Source organism: Tachysurus fulvidraco, chromosome 25, assembly GCF_022655615.1.
Source record: "Tachysurus fulvidraco isolate hzauxx_2018 chromosome 25, HZAU_PFXX_2.0, whole genome shotgun sequence".
Lineage (NCBI taxonomy): Eukaryota > Metazoa > Chordata > Actinopteri > Siluriformes > Bagridae > Tachysurus > Tachysurus fulvidraco.
In genome coordinates this window covers 5,135,087-5,156,844 of record NC_062542.1, presented here as the reverse complement: position 1 = coordinate 5,156,844, position 21,758 = coordinate 5,135,087, and the positions used below count along the sequence as shown (strand labels likewise).

The 21,758-nt window shown below is 38.9% G+C and overlaps 1 protein-coding gene across 3 annotated transcripts; it reads right to left on the bottom strand.

The window, feature by feature from the left end:
* Positions 1 to 490: 490 nt before the first annotated feature.
* Positions 491 to 21,688, bottom strand: rundc3b (RUN domain containing 3b). 3 transcript variants are annotated; one of them, XM_027169742.2, is made up of 11 exons: positions 21,444 to 21,688; positions 12,772 to 12,887; positions 11,558 to 11,691; positions 11,162 to 11,247; positions 10,756 to 10,845; positions 10,245 to 10,325; positions 9,988 to 10,159; positions 9,651 to 9,808; positions 6,800 to 6,949; positions 6,211 to 6,338; positions 491 to 5,270 (listed from the first exon to the last, which is right to left on the bottom strand). In XM_027169742.2, the coding sequence occupies exons 1-11, from the start codon at positions 21,536 to 21,538 to the stop codon at positions 5,125 to 5,127; spliced, it is 1,356 nt and encodes a 451-aa protein (XP_027025543.1). In that variant the 5' UTR covers positions 21,539 to 21,688; the 3' UTR covers positions 491 to 5,124. The 3 variants fall into 3 exon arrangements, 2 of the variants coding, with proteins under 2 accessions (XP_027025543.1, XP_027025551.1); XM_027169750.2 differs by having other exon boundaries at positions 6,800 to 6,946; XR_007139491.1 differs by having other exon boundaries at positions 5,133 to 5,270; positions 6,768 to 6,949.
* Positions 21,689 to 21,758: the final 70 nt, after the last annotated feature.

The window sequence follows — 21,758 nt, the reverse complement described above, 5'->3', positions numbered from 1 at the left end:
CTTTGACTGGTCTACTCCTACTCTGATCAATCCACAACAAACTGTGATGCTCTGCAGAAAATGCTAATGCTCGTTATGATGCAAAGGAATCAGAAGACACAAGCTGTAGTACAGTAGCTCTTCTGTGGAATCAGAATCATCACTCAACAGAGCCTTGGGTACCAATGAAAATGTCTCCGGTTCACAGGTTCGATCCATTTTCTATGTACTAACCATTATGTACTACTAGGAAAATCCCACAAGCCCTGCTGTAATGGTGATGCTCCCAATCCAGTTGGCTAGCGATCACAATTTGCTAGTCGCTGGGAACCTTACGCTTGCCCTGTTCACTTGCTGCCTAATATATTCTACCCCTTGACAGTTGCCATTATAATGAAATAAAAGCAATGATATTCACGTGACCCGTCCGTGGATTTAATGTAATGGCCGATTGGTGGTTTGAAAGTTAGGCTACATGAATCACTCAGCGAAAATCTGTAACAACCCAAGACACCAAAAAACATTCTGGGTTTGGAAGAAATAACGTTTATTGGTTGTATTTTGGAATGTAATCAAGTTTACAGTATCAAAAATGCACAAACATCATTTGCAAGCAATTTTGTTTAGTTAAGAAACCATAACTGATAGATGTACAGAAATAAAGTGCAAAAATATTTTTTTTGCCTGCATCCAGACAACCTGCTTGTACTCGGTATACTCCGAGTATAACGGTGTGCCGTAACAAAAAATATTCGTCTCTCGGCCTTGCTCCTCACTTAACATTCATTAGGTTTGTTGGTTTGAGAAATAAAACCACATCACAGTATGCAGTAAATAAAATTACAAAGTTAAAAAGGATTCTTAAACATTTATTGGTCTCGTTTCTGCCTTTTCTAATTGAGAGGGATTTTCTAATCCCCCATATACTACAGTATGTCCAGTGGGAGGTCATTAGCAATGAATCTTACTTCATAATTTCATATTTCATTAAATAATCCACTAATACAGAGAAAGAAAATGAAGAGTATGTGATTTTAATGACCGTGCTATTCTCCCATACATGTTTTAATCGGCTAATTGTAGCAATGTAAATTTTTTGTTCTACGGTGTGAATTCAGCAATCAATCAAGTAATCAAGATTCTTATTTAAATTAGAGCTTGTTTGAGCAATGTAATGAGAAGATTTTTTTATTTAAACTACATCGTTTATTAAATCTGACCGACCACATATCCCTGTGGTAACTGGTCAGTGCTGGTTGCCAGATAGTCAGGATTTTAACCCCATTCTCAGTGGAATATCTGAGACCCTGAACAGCTGTATGCTTGGATGTCTGGTTTGACATGCTGGATAATAGCAGGTACCAAAGGAATAACAAATGTAATGCTTATTTCCTGGTGTAAAAATGAAACGGATGATAATAATGGATGTATATCAAAACAGATGGACAAAATCAAATCACTGGCGGTTTTTCATATCCAAAATGACTTCCATTACTAGAGTATATTAGAGAATCAGATGATTAAAGGGGTTTAATCTTACTAAAGCACATTTTGCCAGGAAGGTCATTTGTAGTACAAAACATTTTTAAACGGTTTAACTATGACTGTACATTACTCTATAAAAGAATTCAGAACTTTTAGTCAAGACACATTTGACCAAAATCAAATAAACTAAATCAATAACACACAAACACCAATACTAACACGTTTTGTTGAAAAGGAACGTGCATTTCAGCAAAGATCGAATAAATTAAATTAAATTATTACGCCAAACTTTTAGCAAACAGAAGCTTCGAATGATATCCGACGTCCTAATCCTAATCTTATCTAAATTAAAGAATACATTAAAAGTCAATACAGAGATGCATTTTTTTGCAAGTGTCAAAACTGCGATTTTCCCCCCAAAAATAGTTTTTGCTAAACGTGACCTTATGTGACCTTTAAATCAACACTTAGGAATAACAAAATGGCTTTAATGAAAGTTTTCAGAAAGTTTTTCGAAGTTGAAAACGTCACTCGTTAATGACATTGTTTATGATCAACTTTTAAATCAGGATGATTTAACCACTGTAAGGCTTGCTTAAATCCTGTTTATTCATAAAACATTACTAGTTTAACACTGCAAAAGAAAAAGGAAATGTCTTGACCACAGGTGAATGTATCCAATGCTTCTCATTATGAGTTTACGATAACATGAATATATTACATCCATGTATAAACACGGTGTCTTGTTCTACTTAGAATGTGTTTAAAGTAATAGAAACGTTGCTAAATCCATAAGTTATAAAACTACCATTCACCATGTTAGCAATCTGATTTGTTCCTTTTCACCTGCATCTACAATTCACAAATGTGTCCATCACAATCCTCCCAGGCACGTTAAAAAATCTCTAGTGTTCATCAATCACTGTCTGTTTGTAACGCAAAGCAAACAAGCACAATAAAACTATTATGTTTATTTAAAAAAAGATGGAGAATTTATAGTCAGCTCATAAATATGTAAGATCAGGACACTTTATCTGGCTTTAAGAACGATAAATAGAAGTAACAAGGGGATTTCGGTCATGCTCAAGTAATCATGAGTAGTTCACTCAAGACAACTGAGGTAAAAAATATCTAAGAAGGAAAAAAACCAGCTTTGTGTATGACAGCATAAAATATGTAGAAAATATAAAACAAGTTAAAGATGATTGCAGGTCCTGAGCTTTAAACCGAATTAAATACATTGAACACAGCCGTAGATTTTTTTTTTTGGGAAGGTGAATAAGAAATATATATAAAAATACAGGGATGGACAAATCACCTGGAAGTGCTCCTGGGACAAGCGGATTATGGGCCTGGGATAGCAGTTGTGTGTGTGTGTGTGTGTGTGTGTGTGTGTGTGTCCCCCATATTTACCCGATGGACAAATTTCATATTGATTTTCCGTGATATATTTCATAATTTTTTCAACAGTGAATTTCACTGCCTGCTACACAACACACAGCACCTGACTGACCATGAAACCATTTCATTTACACAAATCAATCACTTACCCTTTGGTCACAGTGGTGAAGCTCAAAGCAACAGATCATCATTAATATTCTACAACGTCCTACGATTCGACAAATTATGAGGATATTAAGTACGACTCACTAAAGTGGCAAATCCAAATGACTCTCTTGAATAGGTTTCTCAGGCACGTGTGGTCAGACGATTTTTCAGTTCCACACTCATGACCCATGAAGCTAGTACAAAGCCTTGCATGCTTATGATAATCAAACAGATATTTGTTCATGTTATGCTTTAAGCAGCTGGTATTGACCCACATGAGCAATGTCATTGGACAGTTATGGAATCCCTTGCAGTTTGCTTACTGATCAAACAGGTAGTGGACGATGTGTTCAACATGGGCTGCACTACATCCTGCATCACCTTGACTGCCCAGGAAAATATGCACAGATTTTGTTTGTTGACTTTAGTTTGGTATTTAACACAAATCCGGTTTCTCATCCAAACTCTGAGAGCTAGCGCACCACCTGCCATCTGTCAGTGGAACGCCAGCTTCCTGACAGGCAGGACGTCAGCCAGCACTGGCACTCCCCAGGTATGTCTCTTCTCCCCAGTGCTATTTTTTCCCTCTATACTAATGACTGCACATCCAAGGACCTTGGTGTTAAACTCCTGAAGTTTGAAGATTACATGGATTCTTCCATGATGGTGATGAGTATGCATATAGGCATAGGTACTATGGTGCAGCTGAACATGCTCAAAACTGTGGAGATGACATCGGACTTCAGAATACACACATCAACATTATTCCTCCTTACAATATCCAAGCGCCCAGTGTCATATGTACAGACCTTCAAGTTTCTGGGAACTACCATTACTCAAGACTTGAAAGAGGAGTTTAACATAAACTCAATCCTCAAAAAGGCCCAGGCAGAGGATGTACTTTCTGCACCAATTGAGGAGATATGGTCACCCACAGGAGCTGTTGGAACACTGCAGTCATTGTATCTTTCCTGTGCATAACCATTACTGTCTGGTTTGGTGCAGCCACAAAAAAAGACAGGTACAGACTGCAGCAAACAGTAAAAACAGCAGGCAAAAAAACAATCGTGTTCTGCTGCCGTCTCTCCATGACTCCACTTATACTCCACAAGAATCAGGAAACAGGCAGGAAAAATCACTTACAGATCCCTCATACCCTGGACACAACTTCTCCTGTCTGGTAGGCGCTACAGAACATTGTACACCAAAACCGCAGGCATAGGAACAATTTCTTACCAAAGATGGCAATCTCCATCATAAACAGCTGACCCTGACTATCTGCAACACTCCACTTTAAAAGCACCAACATGCTATTTACAATCTTGTTACACTTCACTTTACATCAATAAATACTGTACTGTAAGAACAGTCACTCATCCCTTCATCCACATGTTACACACACTATTGCTGCTTGCACCATTCCCACATTTATTGTGTATTGTACAAACAGTTGTCATATATGTGATGTACCCTACTGTTATTTGCACCATTATACTCTAGATATACATTTCTAACCTGCCTCATACTCTGTATATTGTAGTCTGTATTTATTTTTACTGTATAGCATTGCCTGTAAATTAAATGTATAGTCACACTATTTTACATCTGGACCTTTGAGAGCCACCAACATCCGTTACCAAATTCCTTCTTATTCTGATTCTAAATGTAACTTTAGTATGATTCATTCAGTGATCTAATGAATTAGGTTGCCACACTGTATTTCATTATCGCATGTATTTCAGCCCAGTCAGTGCAACACCACATGGAACTGGGAGGCACACTGGAGCGTTTATTGGAGCACCTGTCAGGCTCATGACATTACAGCTAATGTTTGTGGGAAATGATTGTTGTTAATGTCCATCCGTGTAGCATAGTGTTTAAGAAGAATGTTTGAGTCAGGCAGATTGGCACATTAAAAGCCACAAGACGAATACTGATGTGAAGATTTTAGGTAGTTTTTCATGATTGAGCTTTGAGTTAGCACAGTGCAGTCAGATCTGGTCCAGAGTCTGATTCTCAGACTGTAAAAAAGTTTAATACTAGGCTTTCAGTTTATTTCTAAATAAATATAATACAGGTATATGCAACTGTGTGTGTTTGTGTGTATGTGGTTTAGGACGGAGTGAGCCCTGGGCTGGTCATATCCGTAGTCGGACTCGCCAGATACTCACTAGACTTCAGGCTGGCCAGAGATTTATAGCTGGCTACTGAAGTCAGAGACCCACACAGACCTCTGAGAGATGGTGTGTCCTCTTTACCTAGAAAAGACACACACACAGATTAACATCTCACCCAGACACAAATTAATTTAGTTACTCTGCTACTATTTTGGGCTGTAATTTGTAATAAAGTAGCACAGCAGTGAGATCTTTTCAGATAAAAGAATGTAATAAAGAGTGTGATATTAATGCAGAAAAAGTATCGACACACCACTGAGACAGACAGATAAGCAGGATGGAGAAAACAAATCAAAGGATGACAAAAATCTTGTTCCTTCAACGCTAATGACGTGTAGGAGCTGATATGAATACACAATGCTTCAAATAAAATATACATATATACACACACATATATACACACACACACACACAAACACACATACATATATATATATACACACACACACACACATATATATATATATATATATATATATATATATATATATGTATAGCGTTTTCTTAGTTACTACATACGCGTTAGAAAAGCTAATCAGTCCTAATCTCGGTGTATACTGAGATTCATCCGCTTCAAGAGGAATCATGTACACTCATGCAATTACAGTACACAATCCCACTGTAGCCTCAGATTCTTGTTCCTGGCTGACAGGAAGTCGAACCTTGTAGCTCTTGTAGCTTATTCACTTCACAGATGCCATGCTGTTCTGCTCAGCACTGATAGAAAGAGTTGTTATTGTTGTTGAGTCATAGCCTTGTTTTCAGCTCTGACCTTCTTTACAAAAAAAGCGGTTCTGTTCACAGCAATTCTGTCTACAGTTCTGTATAAACTCTAGACGCTGCTGTGTGTGAAATAGTTAAGCCAGCCTGTCTGGCACAAACAATCATGCCATGGTTAAAGGCACAAAAAGTCAATTTTATGCATGGCAATGCTGCCTCTTGACTGGCTAATGAAACAACCACATGAATGTTACACCTTAAGCACTAGGTTACCACATCCCTCAAACACACATATACACACCTTCTCTGTGCCAGGGGGCGAGTCCAGTCTTGCCATCCAGACTGTGTGTGTGTCTGTGTCCCGGCTCCAGGGACGTCTGAGACAGACTCATATCGGCGGACAGCTGGTCCAGACTCGGGAAGCTCTTCCTATGAATACAAATATGGTTTAGAAATATAGGGCAACCAGGTTCTTGATTATTCTACTAGATTTTGCAGTTGCACAGTTTTAATGGATTTCAGTTTCACCTGTGAGAAGAAAAAAAAAAAAAAAAAAAAAAAAACATCTCGCCTAGAGACTAATACAGACTACCAATTAATGTCAGACAAAATCCGCTCAGTCTAAGGTACAGGTAGGAACAGTCACTGTTTAAGTGCACTGTAAATATAGTGTTCAACTACTACTACATCTACATCTAAACACCTTTCATCTGTTTTTCCTAAATGACTTGCCTAAATTTTACTTTGGATCAATACTTATGTATAAGCAAAAGTATGTACACCCCATAGAGTGAGCATCTCTAGTGAATATGGCATTATTTGTTGAAGGTGATTTTGGAAAATAAAAACAAATACTACCATAAAGACACACGATATATATAGAGACATACTCTTCCCAGCGTCCTGTGCGCTTCTGGTAGAGTAGGGTGTCCAGAGCGACGGCGTTACTGTCCATGGCACCAGGCGAGGGCCATTGATTGGTCAAGTGAGCGGTGAGCTCCTGTCTGGATCTCAGGTCATGGTTCTTGAGTACAGTTCTGCTGGCGTTTGAAACACAGCCCCACCCAAAGCCACCATGAGACATAGTTTCAGTCACAATAACATTCTATGTATTTTTTCACAGTAAAAGAGTCTTGAGAAATGACTAAGCTGTAGCCAAGAGCTGTGTGTTCATTTTCTGAAGAAAGAAATAGGGAACTGGAGGTTTTAAAGAGAAAAGGCAAGTGCTAATTATGAAACAGTCACCTACTGTAATTTCAATTTGTCGGCTGCAATCATCAGCGCGAGAGAACACTAAGTGCTGTACTTTGCAGGACATTTTTTTGACCTTTTTAAAATCGCACAGTGGCTGCTAGCTGAGAGAAGAGAGAAATCCGCCTCAGCAACCGTATGCAAATTGGCCGAAAGTGACCTCGAAGCCATGGCACTATAAATTAGCAACAAAACGCTGCCATCTGCAAGCTTTATTAATAATACAGGACGCCTCTGCAGCTGTAAAGTGCAAAGTTCTCACTGTGCTGGCACATTTGGAAATGCAGACCGAGAGCTAAAGAACATCATCATCATAATTCGAATGATACGTTTGCAGAACGAATAAATAAACCCAGAACATTTATACGATCTGTAAAGCTGTTGATTCGACTGAATGACCCGAGTCAGTGTGACATAATGCACACTGGAGAAAATGAACACTTATGTGCCTACCCTATATGGAAAAATCTGTATTTGTAGAGAGTTCATGTTACGTCAAGGTGAATATAAATTTGCATCGATTTTTTTTTCTGATGTCTATCACTTATTACAGTACATTCTACTGCGTTCCCAGTCTGAGGCAGTAAACAGCTTCAATCTCTACCTAATGCATTAGTATTAAAGGAATAGAGACATGTGTTCCAAATAGATAAAAATGCAAACAGGAAGTGCACTACATTGATTTATTTTTTTCTTTTTGAACCGGAGCTGAATCAATGATCTCATCCATTAACAAGATATTTAACTGCATGGTCAGTTTCATGTTGGTTGTGAATTAGGCCTCTCATTTGTTTGTATATTTAGAAAGAAGAACTGAATTACTGTAGAAAACTGTTAGAAAATATTGCAAGCATATCAAAATAACAAAATGAATAATTCCTCTGTGGAAAAACACGCCTCACACGGGGCATTGAGCTTTGAGGGGCAGTGATGGCTCAAGTGGTTGGTTGTTGATCAAAAGGTCAAGCTTTAAAGCCGCAGTACTGCCAAGATGCCACTGTTGGGCAACTGAGCAAGGCTCTTAACCCTTCAGGAGTGTTGTATCATAGCTGCCCCTGCTCTACGACCCAAACATCCTCAGTGTTCTCCACAGAATTCCATTGTGATGTGTGTAACGTGTATGTGGCGATAATAAAGGGTTCTATGCCCCAATTTCATTCATTCATTAAAAAAAAAAAATAGACAGACATATTTCTATTTATGAACTTGAAGTTGAGGAACCATAAGTGGCATAGCAATAAACACAGCTATTGGACATATTAAGCAAAAATCAAACCTTAATAAATATAATAATTTATTAAACTTTTACTCAATACACCTCCTCCCTCTCTCTTATTTCATTCCTCCTCTCCTCTCCTCCTCATTCGCCAATCCATCACTCTGTCCTCCCCTCTGCAATGCCCTCACCAAGCCAACTCACTGATGAGAGGTTGATTACTCAGCACTTTTATCTTAATGAGATGAAAGCAGGATGCTGCTCCTTGCTGTGTGTTGGGATACATTCCTGATGAAGTAAACATAATGAAGGACAGAAAATTATGCTAAACGAATGCAATCCGAACAGGCGAATCTACATGCTAATTATCCTTGCTATCTAAAAGATTTAAGAGCAGACACCCTGCACTTAAAATTGAATTAATCTACCAAATGGAACTTTATAATGATTTGTTGTGGCAACTATTCTGGGATTGAGCAAAAGTGGAGGCAAAAAGATCTTTTTCTGGGTTATCAGTATATATATATAAATCAAATTAATTTAAATAGCCAATTTAAACAAAACATTTCTGTTTACTATGTAATAGGTTAATAAATTATTAAAATTCAGTATTCTATTTCATTGGTCAGAGCCCAAGACAACAAGTATATAGGTCACACCCTCTACTGTGACAGCAAGCACAGAGGCCATGCCTCCTTCACAGGCACTGATTAGCACAGAGGCCAAGCCTCCTTTACAGGCTATGATTAGCTCAGAGGCCACGCCTCCTTCAAAGGGACCGATTAGCTCAGAGGCCACGCCTCCTTCACTGGGAGTGATTAGCTGGGAGGCCACGCCTTCTTAATTGGGAGTAATTAGCTGGGAGGCCATGCCTTCTTAACTTGGACTGATTAGCTCAGAGGCCACGCCTCCTTCAAAGGGACGATTAGCTCAGAGGCCACGCCTCCTTCACTGGTAGTGATTAGCTGGGAGGCCACGCCTTCTTAATTGGGAGTAATTAGCTGGGAGGCCATGCCTTCTTAACTTGGACTGATTAGCTCAGAGGCCACGCCTCCTTCAAAGGGACCGATTTGCTCAGAGGCCACGCCTCCTTCACTGGTAGTGATTAGCTGGGAGGCCACGCCTTCTTAATTGGGAGTAATTAGCACAGAGGCCATGCCTTCTTAACTTGGATTGATTAGCACAGAGGCCACACTTCCTTCACAGGCACTGATTAGCTCAGAGGCCACAAATCCTTTATTTAATCTGATTTTTAAACCTTTGCATGTACTCACAGCTGGTCCTGCAGCTCCAGGATGATGAACTCCAGCTGTTCTTTCTCCAGTTTATGGCTTATGCTGGTTTCGGCAAAACGCTGCAATAAAGCTTTGTTTTGGGAGACGGACTCTGAGAGCTGAGCCTCTCTCAGGCGCACCAACTCCTCCAGATAACCCTACACACACACACACACACACAAATATATTGTTACACTTCCGGTTTTGTCATTTCCTCTGCAAAATGTCTAGGTTTTTATTCAGTAGATAGTATAAAACACAAACATCAATGCATCATATAAAGTTGATCAGCTGCAGATAGGCTGGATTTAATTCTACAACATGTACACACACTTGCCTTTTGTTCCAGCACTACTCTGTATTTCTGCTCCACTCTTTTACACTTGCTGTACCAGCTGCTCAGGTCCGTGCTCAGGCAGGCGGCCATGTTTGTCTCCGGAGTGCTGGCCTCGCTGCCACTGCTACCCAGAGTCCTCATCTCCTCCTCGTCACTGCTGATGCTGTCTGAGCTGAGAACCATGCAGAAATGTTTAAATCATATTGTATGTTATTACAATGATTTGTTTGCAGGTGTATCTGAGTGTTCAGCCTTACGTTTGTGTGAACTTGAGGTAAGGTGTGTAGTCAATAACAGCAGGACAGCTTCCATCCAAACTCTCACCCTTCAGACAAAAACTGACAAAGCGCAGAAAATTTAGCTTTATTTACAGGTGTATCATGAATCGGTCTCACTAGCATACTGATAAAGTTTATTTTCCAGTATTATCGACTAATATTCCCAAAATATTTTATCCACTTTCCTTATTTTTCAGATAATGTGAAATAAGTCTATACATTTTCATTCACATATTTTGTTTTAAACCTACAGACTGATTTGGAGAACAGGATTAGGGGCTGTGTGTGTGTCTGTGTGTGTGTGTGTGTGTGTGTGTGTGTGTATGTGTCTCTACGGTAAGTGGAATCATTAACATCCTCTCTTACTGATACATGGCTAAATGTCAATAGAACCCCACAGAGAGAGAGAGAGAACAAGTGTGTGGGAGAGCGAGAGCGAGAGAGAAAGAGAGAGAGCGAGCGGCAGAGAGAGAGAGAGAAAGATGTATACCTGAAATCAATAGCATTTAGTCCAATAAGAGTATCTGCCAGCACACCAGCTTCCTCTCCCAGCACTATCGCACCATCCTCATAAAACCTTCTGGTAATCATCAACGCATGTACAAACACACAAACAACTCATTACCATCATCGTCATCTGCAGGCAGTTTGTTACCATATAGCAATGCCTAATAGGCTACAGACCCTGTACTGTACATATATGGACATAAAGACACACCCACATTTAATGACAGACTACATGATATATACATGATATATATATATACATATATAAACTTAACATGCATTTTGTGGAAAAAATTTGTTGTATTGTTTTTTTTTGTACAAAAAGTATTAGATATACATTGTTTGCAGAGAGAGAGAGAAAGAGAGAGAGAAAATGTCTATAAAAAAACCTTGTGGTTTTGAAGTCTCTCAAGGCAGCAGATATATATTCAGAGAGCCGTTTCTCCATCAAGGCAATTCTGATCCAAGCTCGACCCTGGGACAGATGGATGGATTGATGGATGGAGAGAGAGAGAGATGGAGAGAGAAAGATAAATAAAAATGGTGAGAGGCACAGAGACACAAAAATAAATTGAGATATGTGCATAGATGGAAGCAGAAATGGAAGGGGGAGTGAAATATAGATGGATAGAGAGAGGGAGAGATAGAGAGGACATATTGTTATTTCAATTTGAAAGTTTTTGTATTTTATAAAATAATTTTTTTTTTACATGAAACAGACCTGCTCATTATTCCAGTTTCATATAGAGTGTGTGTGTGTGTGTGTGAGGGGGGGTGGCGCTTACCTTGGCTCTGGAACTGCGTACATTCTCCATGCTCTCAATGCTCGGGATGCAGCCGTGAGGGACTTTGCTACAGGCCACACGCACATAATCCCAGAAACTGCGTGGACTCTCGTAGCCAAACCAAGTGATCTGTCCTGCACATAATAATACAAAGAGACGAAAAGAGAGAAAACATGAGACAGAATTAAAGTGAGAGAAAAGACTAGAAAAGACACATAAGAAAAACCCAAATCATTGTTCTGTCCTGCAGCTCCAGATTTTTTTCGGACAATGAATTTCATGAAAGAAATCTCAAATAATCAGCTGTTTTAAAAAAAAAAAAAAAAAAAAAAAAAAAAAAAAAAAAAATATTGGATGTGAAAATTAACTGAGCTTTTGACCTGTAACCACACAGATTTTATGCTCTGCCACGTGATTGGTTGATTGCTTAACCGCATAAACGTGCAGGTTTTATAATAATAATAATAATAATAATAATAATTTAATTTAATCTATGTTCAAAATCTAAAAACACACCACATTTAAAATGACAAAACACAAAAGTACTGCAATTCTAGAGACAAAATCCTATAATCTATCATCACTTTTTTCCTTTCTGCATTTTTGCAAGTCACTGGATGCTGTGTGCTGCGGCTCCTGTTGCCAGAAAAAGAATGAAGGAAAATGCTTCTACATTATAACACCAGTAGAAAACTAATGGATTTTACTGACAGCTGTTTCTCAGGTATCTAATGACATCTAATGGAAACTATGTTGTAATGGGAAAATTTGCACCGTATTTACACCGTATGTGCAGAAAAGGAACAATTTCTGCTGTGAACGTCGAGTCACTTAACGTCCTTTCTTGTCTTTGATAAACAGTAAGCACTAAGTGAGAGACAGGATTGGAAACGTTAACTTCACTTTAAGGTGAAGTTTATAATTTCCTGCAAAATTATTATTGGTATATATGTCCAGGGTGTCCCCCTGCGTTGTGTGACCCTGTGTAGGCTAAGATAATGGACGAATGGACAGATGGATATGTTCATTGCATGGTCAACTGCTACAGTTTTCCAGCGTGCACCTTGATGGACCTGATGCCTTTTTATGTCCCATTGTTACGTTTCAACGTTTCACGCAGCCACTGTATGTTAATCATGATGCCTGTATGGGGTTGGGTTTGACGTTATAGTGCGCAGTATGTGAACAGCCTGAAAGTAGTTCCACGGTCCTACCTTTGAGCCGATGGCTGAGGATCTGCTCCAGAATGGAGACAAAATTGATGAACTCTGGTGATGTGTCATCTATCGTTTCGTAACAAGACCGGTCGATCAGCGTTTTCACCGAGAACCTGCAGAGACACATGTTGAAAAGTGAATTCTGTTTCTAACAAGGCCGGAGGCTGGTATATTACAGGTCATGCTGACACCCTGTGAAGGTGAAATGTGTTTCTGAAGCTAAAAAAAACAAACCTATGTAAAGAATGGACAAATCGGAAGCCTAGGTGGCAGGCAGCAAGGAGACTTTGTGTATAATAGGTCCAACAACCAGATAATTAAACCTTCCTATTGACTTTTACTCACACCTGTTGATGTAACTCGTGGTATTAACATATCAAAATAGAGATGTTTCATAGGAGATGTGCGGACAGAACGCTATAACTCAGAGTGGAAACCTTTACCAATGACTTGCTGACTGGTAATCAATGGTCCAAACACAATCCACAACATTAAAATCTTTGTAATGATTATGAAATTGTTTATCTAATGATACCTTCGCATATACAGTGGTTTTATCTCTGTTCTAGTGAATAAATCAGTAGGCGTTCCTACTACCGGTTGCCATAGTAACAATGTCAGTGACGCAGATAGCATTTTAAATCGTTTCTTGCTGCTAAGATGAAACGTTCTAGATTTTGTATTTGTATTTATCTAAAATTCAGCATCATATCATATGAGAGGCAAGTGTGCTCTTTACCATGGATTCACTGGCTGAACGCCTATTGGTAGTCGCTGCACCGGGTCACTCCTCATTTGCATAAAGTCGCAATTTTCTGTGACGCTGGACACGCCCACATCTAGTCGCCATCGGTTGCTCTCGCTCATGTCGCCAGACATCCAACAACTCTCATTAAAAAATTGTATGATCTCTGGCCACATGTGAATGTGAACTAGTTCAACATCAAGGTACTTCATTACGTCAGGTGCCACTTTTTCATCACCTTAAATAGATTTTCGACTCTGCATCTCATTGATGCTTGTATTCTGGAATATTGGGCACATTTTTGACAATGTATTGCAATTATTGATGCAACTGATCAAGGAGACAAAACTCAAAAAAAAAATGCTCCTATCTAAACTTCCAGTTTAAACCTGGGTGAAGGTAAACACCAGCTTAACACTAGATACAAGTTAAAAATAAATAAGAAACCTAGGGTTAGGGTTCATTTAAAAAAAATAATTTAATAAAATGAGCCAGATCTAAGTCTACACACCAAACACTGACACTAGCAAGTGAATGTCTGCTAAAATTGTAAGATCTGGAGAAGAAAAGAAAAAAAAAGCAAATCATGCACCAAATGTCTAACAATGCAAATCATCATCCAGTGTACAAAGATACTGCATGGAGGCAGAGAAAATAGGTTTCTTTTCATAGCTCAGGCTTTGAAGTTGAAAGGAAAGAAGAATCAGTAACATATCCCAGGGATTTGGATACGTCTTGTACTTGCAAGTAATTCAATAGTGAAACTATTACAGGCGGACAAATATAACTGCAAAATCAGGAAAAAAAATCCATTGCAATCCAGAGGGATTTTAAAAGTGAATACAGATACGACATGATTGGTTTGTTTTTATAGCCCGAAGCAGAAGTTCTTCTCTAATAATACACAGTGTTGAACACAACACACAGATAATAAAATATACTACATCCAACAGGAATCAAGACCGAGGCAGAGATATTGGTTTGAGGCTGTGATTTTTAAAAAGTCCCAGGCGGTATGTGATTGATTTTTTATTTATTATTATTATTATTTAGTCACAATAGAGGAATTTAATTTATTATATTGAATATTGAGTTATTTTGTTATTTTTCGGTCAATTAAATGGAAGAGGTTTAATCCAAACCTGAAGAAAAGTCATTCTATGGCTTTAAAACTTCAGCTTGGGCCTGATTGTGACTGAGTCCTCTAAACGTGTTAGGAGCTGGGCCGGTGGCAGCAGTGGGCAAAGCTGGGCCTTGGAACTGGCGTCGGTGTTTGGGCCACTACCACTGATTGCCCACCTATTATTTGTACCAGCCCACCCTAATATAAGAGTCCACAAAGATCTGAAAACCCCATAATAAATAAAGTATTTTCTTGTCATTGTATACAATTCTCTGAGACAGCAACAACATTTAAACATTGCTCACTTAAACAAATATAAATGGAGAAATTAAAAACAGACAAGTAAAAAAACGTTTTTTGTTTTTTTTTAAACATAAGTGTAATGCCCTGCTTCTTGAAATGTATATTGAGACATCAATAGGACAAGGAGTTTGTAGTAAGGTTCATGTCATGACAGAACACCTTAAAAATATCATAAATATCTTTAACTGCGGGGGGTGGGTGGCTTAGTGGTTAGCATGTTTGGGGGTTTGATCCCCGCCTCTGCCTTGTGTGTGTGGAGTTTGCATGTTCTCCGTGTGCCTCGGGGGTTTCCTCCGGGTACTCCGGTTTCCTCCCCCGGTCCAAAGACATGCATGGTAGGTTGATTGGCATCTCTGGAAAATTGTCCGTAGTGTGTGATTGCGTGAGTAAATGAGAGAGTGTGTGTGTGTGTGCCCTGTGATGGGTTGGCACTCCGTCCAGGGTGTATCCTGCCTTAATGCCCGATGACGCCTGAGATAGGCACAGGCTCCCCGTGACCCGAGAAGTTCGGATAAGTGGTAGAAAATGAATGAATGGATGAATGAATGAATCCTTAACGGCTCTGTTGTCTGACGAAGAAGAACCCAGGATGTTACTGCAATATACTCCGGTATGAACTGTGGATATTAATCGTCCAGAAAAAAAAAATAAATAAATAAAAAATAAAAAGCATTCATGCGGACAGTGCTGAAATTTAACATCATATTATCAAGATCTACAGGAAAGCCACTGGGTCAGAAGAAGGGGTTTTATTTATAGCGAGCAGAGTGCTCGAGATCAGAGGCTTTCTGTTTGTTCTTCACAGCAAATCTCTCTCACTTATTCTCTTACACACACACACACACACACACACACACACGTTATTGAGACATCCAGCATTATCAAGGTTGACTAACAGACAGGCTACAAGCTTTTTCCATGACGTCTATCTTGCATCATCAGTCCTTCTCAACATCCTTGTTAGAAAAAATAAATAAACGTTTCAAAGTGTGTGTGTGCTTTATTGCAGGTTGCAGAGAGAAAGAGAAAGAGAACTACAGTATAGTGCAAATTCAGCTTGGAAGAGCGTAATGAAGCATAAACCATGACACGGTGTATGTGGGGTGTTGTAAGAAAGAGGTACACAAAGATCCAACAACTGGATGTTGACATTAGTTTTAGTGCCTCAGAGCACTCACATAGCGTTGATTAACCTTCTGTTACCGCGTTTTTGACCATATTGCTGGCAGTAAAGGAAATCACAGGTTTTCGTTAAAGCCCTCAATCTGATGTTCGCGTTTCTGTAGTAAAAGCAATCATTTCTATAGAAACAGCTAGCATTATCGTCTGTATAGCAAAAGCTCAATTACAGGTAGATGTTCCATGTACTCTGTGTCTAATAATAAACTGATTAAGGAAAAAAAAAGAAAGAAAGAAAGCCGCAAGGAGAGCTGCAATTCTCAGAGCCATATGTTGGACACAGAGATGCCTGCTGTGACTCTGTCCCTACTGTGACTCTCTCTCTTTTATACACAACAGGATACATTGCTTTAAATCCAATTGACTGAAATTTCGAGGAATAGCTTTCTGTATCTCCGATCACGAATGGCTATATTCTGGCTTTTTATAATGGCTCTTATAAGAAGTCTTAAAAGAATATGTTTTGCTTTAAATGTAACCATAAATGGACAAAAATAAAATAAATGACATGCCATTCTTTAATTAATTAATAAAAGAACAGATTATTTTGAAATTACAGCAAGTCTGTGTTTTAGTCCTTATTCTTACAGGTGATTTAAAAGTCAATTAGTCTCTGTAGATGAATAAATGATGTAATGAGTTTTTATTTCCAGACAAACCACTAAACACCAGATCCGTATTCAGATAACTAACGACGTAGCATGAGAGGGATACAGCAGGAAACAAATTGGTGCTTAATTTTGGCGCTTAAAAAAAAAAATCACTTAATTTTTTTTGTACATTAAATAAACCGGATTGGAAGTTAAACTGGAATAAAATGTGAAAAATAACTGTTGTTGTCTGTGTATAGTGTCGGATCTGTGTTAAATTCGGACATTGTGCTGACCTGTTAGTTCGTCAGGAACTCTTGGTTGCTTAATTCCATTCAACTACAAACTGTTGTAGACAGGAAATTATTTACATTTATATTATTTCCTGTCCAGTGTCAACCAAATGAGGATGAGGTTCACGGCTGAGTCTGGTTCCTCTCAAGGTTTCTTCCTCAGATCATCTCAGGAAGTTTTTCCTTGCCACCGTCACCATCGGGCTTGTTCATTAGGGATAGATATATTTAGACATAAATAGTAATTTAATTTTAAACTTCAAATTCTGTTTGTGTACCTACTGTATGTATCGCTGCTTTGAGCTATTGTGAATTGTTAAAAGTGCTATACAAAAAATTTATTATTTTTTTTAAGCAGTATTCAGTAAGGGTCTGGTATAAGTAAGATACATATGACAAATTTGGAATAAGAAATCTGGAAGCATACAGTATTTAACAAGCACGGACATATTAACATGAATGAAATACTATTTCAATACCTTCATGTACTCAATACACTGATCATATTTTCCTGAGAGGAAATTAATAGGGAAATCATTTCAGACCTTTTGTACCACCTGCCTTTATCAAAAGTAATTACTGTGAAATGGCTTTTCGTTCTTCACGCTCCCTGCTCGTTGCTTTCCGAAGCCCTTTGCACACAGCAGCTGTGTTCTGCAGATGGGAGGTAAAATGACATTTCACTGCTAATTTCTCATGTGACATTTCCCTTCTCTGAACCAGCAAAGCATCTAGATCAATTAATAAGTGGCAGAAAATAGGCCAGACTCTATGTACTATGTACTGTGTCTATGTACATACACACATGGACAAAATTGTTTGTACCACTCCATTAAAGAAAGAAACCTACAATTCAACAGCAACGTCTGACTTTTATTAGTCATTTTTTAGTACATTTTTATTTATTATTACTTTTGACAGTTTCAAGTTATTGAAGTGACCATTGTGTGTTTTTCTTTCTTTAAGTCAGTGATTCTAGCTTTGTTTTGGTGGATCAAGCCAAAGGTTTTAAGCCCTAGCACGGTCAAGCTGCAAATGTTGGGCCCTTGAGAAGGCCCTTAAACCTCGCTGCTCCTCACTGCTCCAGTGGTGCTGTATACAAGACTGACCCTGTGCTCTGATCCCAACCTCCAAAATTGTGATATGTGCTGTAATGTATATGTGACAAATTTTTTTGCATTTATGACCCAAACATTCATTCATTTTCTCGGCTCACGGGGAGCCTGTGCCTATCCCAGACGTCATCGGGCATCAAGGCAGGATACACCCTGGACGGAGTGCCAACCCATCGCAGGGCACACACACACTCTCAAACTCACACACTATGGACAATTTTCCAGAGATGCCAATCAACCTACCGTGCATGCTTTTTTCTACCGGGGGAGGAAACCAGAGTACCCGGAGGGAACCCCAGAGACACGAGGAGAACATGCAAACTCCACACACACAAGGCAGAGGCAGAACCCCAACCCTGGAGGTGTGAGGGGAACATGCTAACCACTAAGCCACTGTGCCCCCCATGACCCAAACAGAATGTTTAAAAGTGAAAGGACAGCAAAGTTTGCAAGTCACATTAAAAACTGATTTGAAGTCTGAGTCCATGGCTGTAGTCTTATTTATAGCAGTAAACTATTTACTAAAAAAGTTAACCATTAAAAGGTTAACAGCTGTCACTGTACGGCCATGCTGCAATCTGTAGTCTAATACCGCTGATCAGAACATGTGATTACGAGTCTAAATAATGTGACTGGTAGAAGCTCAGCTGTTTATATTTAGTGTCAAGTGATGACTTGTGCAGTGTCGTTTGAAGCAGGATAATCCTTGGTGGCAGGCTGCCAGCTAAAATGCGTGCTAATGTCAGACATTACCGGGAGACTCAGCAGGAGCGCCTCGTTGTGTAAACCACAAGATAACACATTAGCAGTAGTTTCTCCTCTGTGGTGAAACAGAATGAAGGAATAAGAGAATAAACAAATAGGCATGCCACATGCTTTAAATGGAATCAGCAAGATTTTACAATATTATCAATAGCAAAAAAATGTTTAGCTTGAAAGGAATCTTGTCAGGGATTAGATTAAGGATTCTTGTCATGAAGTCTTTTAGAAATTAGAAATAGAAGACTTTATTTTAATTTTTCGCACAAATTAGCTCCTCTTCTGCACACAGAGTTTTAAATATAATTAGCTCTTGCTGAGCTAGCTAACTAGCTAACCTTTACTCTTAAAGCTAATTAAAGTTCACTTCTCAGAAGAAAGATGAATGCTAACTAGAGCTAGCTTGTAAACCTGACTGGATTTTTGCATATTGAAGGATTCTGTGATATTAAAATAACAGCTAACAAAAAACAATACAGTCTGGAAAAAGCCATTGTAAGTCAATGGAGCTGAATTTGGGAGGAGTTTTTCTGTCAATGATATACAAACATACATATATATGACATGTCAAATCTTGTGATTTTTTTCCCCCATGTCAGTTCCGAAACTTCTACCACTTGGACCGAAATCAAGACTAATAAGAAACCCTCGTTGGCACCAAATTATTTTTCAGTGGATTATAAGGACGAAAGTGTGATCACCATGGAGTTGCAGCATCCAGCTCTGTGTCACATGGATAGCCTTGAGAATAGCAGCTCGATCTTGCTCTCTCTCTAACACTCTCTCACACACACACACTCACCTACCTGGCGGTCCATCAACACACACACAAATCAACACAGCAAACCAGACTCACAGGTATTTATGTATCTATGTATGTACATACACACCCACACACCCACACCCCCACTCTCACACCCACACGCACACATACACCTACACAGTGGTTCATCTACACTCCCACACACATGTATGGAAACATGTACACATGTGGACAAATTTGTTGGTACCCTTCCATTAAGCCAGTTTCTCAAATTCATAACCAAATTCATAAGGCACATTAGTCAACAGTACTGCATCCTTCATCCAGCCTCTAAACTTGTTTCCTAGTACAGCATCATGCTGTGCCGAGGTGCACAACTTTCAAGACGAGAGTAACGTTAATACTCAAGGCCATCAAGTTGATTAAAGATCATTCTGGCATGCTTGTACACACACACACACACACACACACACACACACACAATGTTCACGCATACAGCGATTTGATCAGTTCAACTCACCAGTGGTTGCATTATGTTTTTAAAAACAAGTAAAAACAAAATACTGTGTGCAAAGAAAAAAACTCATCCACATTTCCAGTCCAGATAAATTCTAAACTTCAGGAGAAAAAAAATTCCCAGTTTCCACTTGGGTTTAAATCTGAATACAGACACAAATAACTGAAGCAAAACAGATAGGGTCACTGCAGGACATCCATACTCTTAATGCATTGTGTGTTGTTGCTGTAATGATATGGTCTGTCTCTCTCCCCATAGCCTCACTAATTGCCCCTAGGGAATAAACAGCACACACTCCACTTAATGTAATTCTAATTATACACAAGCAACACACATAATAGGTCTATTGGCTCATGCAAATTAAAGAAAGAAATAAATAAATAAAAAAGAATCAGTAGGAGGAATCAGTTCATTGGTTTTCTAACAAATTAAATAAATAAATACAAACAACAAAACCATAGACATGAAGAATATCAGCTTCGGTAACATTTGCATAAAAATGACGTGATGCAAGTGTGTCGCTGTGGTTGCCAGACCGAGTCGGAATCCTCTTTATCAGGATTTGTATTTCTTTATCTCTATGTTAATGATTTTGACAGATAAAATCATGCAAATATATTATATGCTTATAAACTGCAAGGCTTAAGTGTTCACCCTCTTCCCTTTTACTCAAGCGTTTATTAAATCTGATTAAATCTTTATTAAGTCTTATTTACTTCTGCGCACAGAAATGCAAATATTTCCTTTTTTAATTACCCCTTGAACTTGATATTTTTTTTCAACTTATTTTGTTATACCACGGTATATATTACCACCCTGGTTAAAAAAACAAACAAACACCCTGTCTCTGATGAATGATTTCAGAGCAGTAATAATAAATCTGGCAACCCATTCTGACTGTTTGTGTGCGGCGCGCTTTTTACACGCTTTCACTGAGCCAGGCTTTGCAAAAGCAAAATGCTGATTCAGTGGCTGTGTTTGAGATCACAAAATAAGCTCAGCATAGAAGGAACGAACACGAATTCAACTAAATGCATAGATATAAATAAATAAATAAATAAATAAATAAATAAATAAATAAATAAAACCTTTGCACTATTTCCAGTCTGCTGCAGAGCAAAACAACTTTAATGCAGCAAGATGGAGTAAGAATCTCTAATAGCGATGAGATTAAATCAGGTACGGATATAAAAAGTGCACTATGCTGATCCTGGTGTTAATGTGCACAATGATGATTAATTATCAGTGCAATGAATCGCACGAGCGGGTGCGCGCATCTTACCTGCACACGGTGATTAAATTCCGCCTCTCCACGGCTCCGTTCCTCGCGGTGGCTTTCTTCCGAGCCCCGTTAAACCCTAGGCTCGGGGATGCCATGCCTGCTTTCTGTGCAGTCCTGTGATATAGCTCGCTATCTATCCCACGAGGATTTTTTTTGTCCTGTCCTCCTCAAGAAGCCAGGCGTCTTTAAAGCGTCACGGAGGCGTGTTGCACAAATCAGAAGGAGAAGGATTACCTCGGCTGCGTCCCAATCTCACGTCACCGTAGCCTACTAAGCAGCGCGTGGAAATACTCCGCGACATATGGTAACCATGGT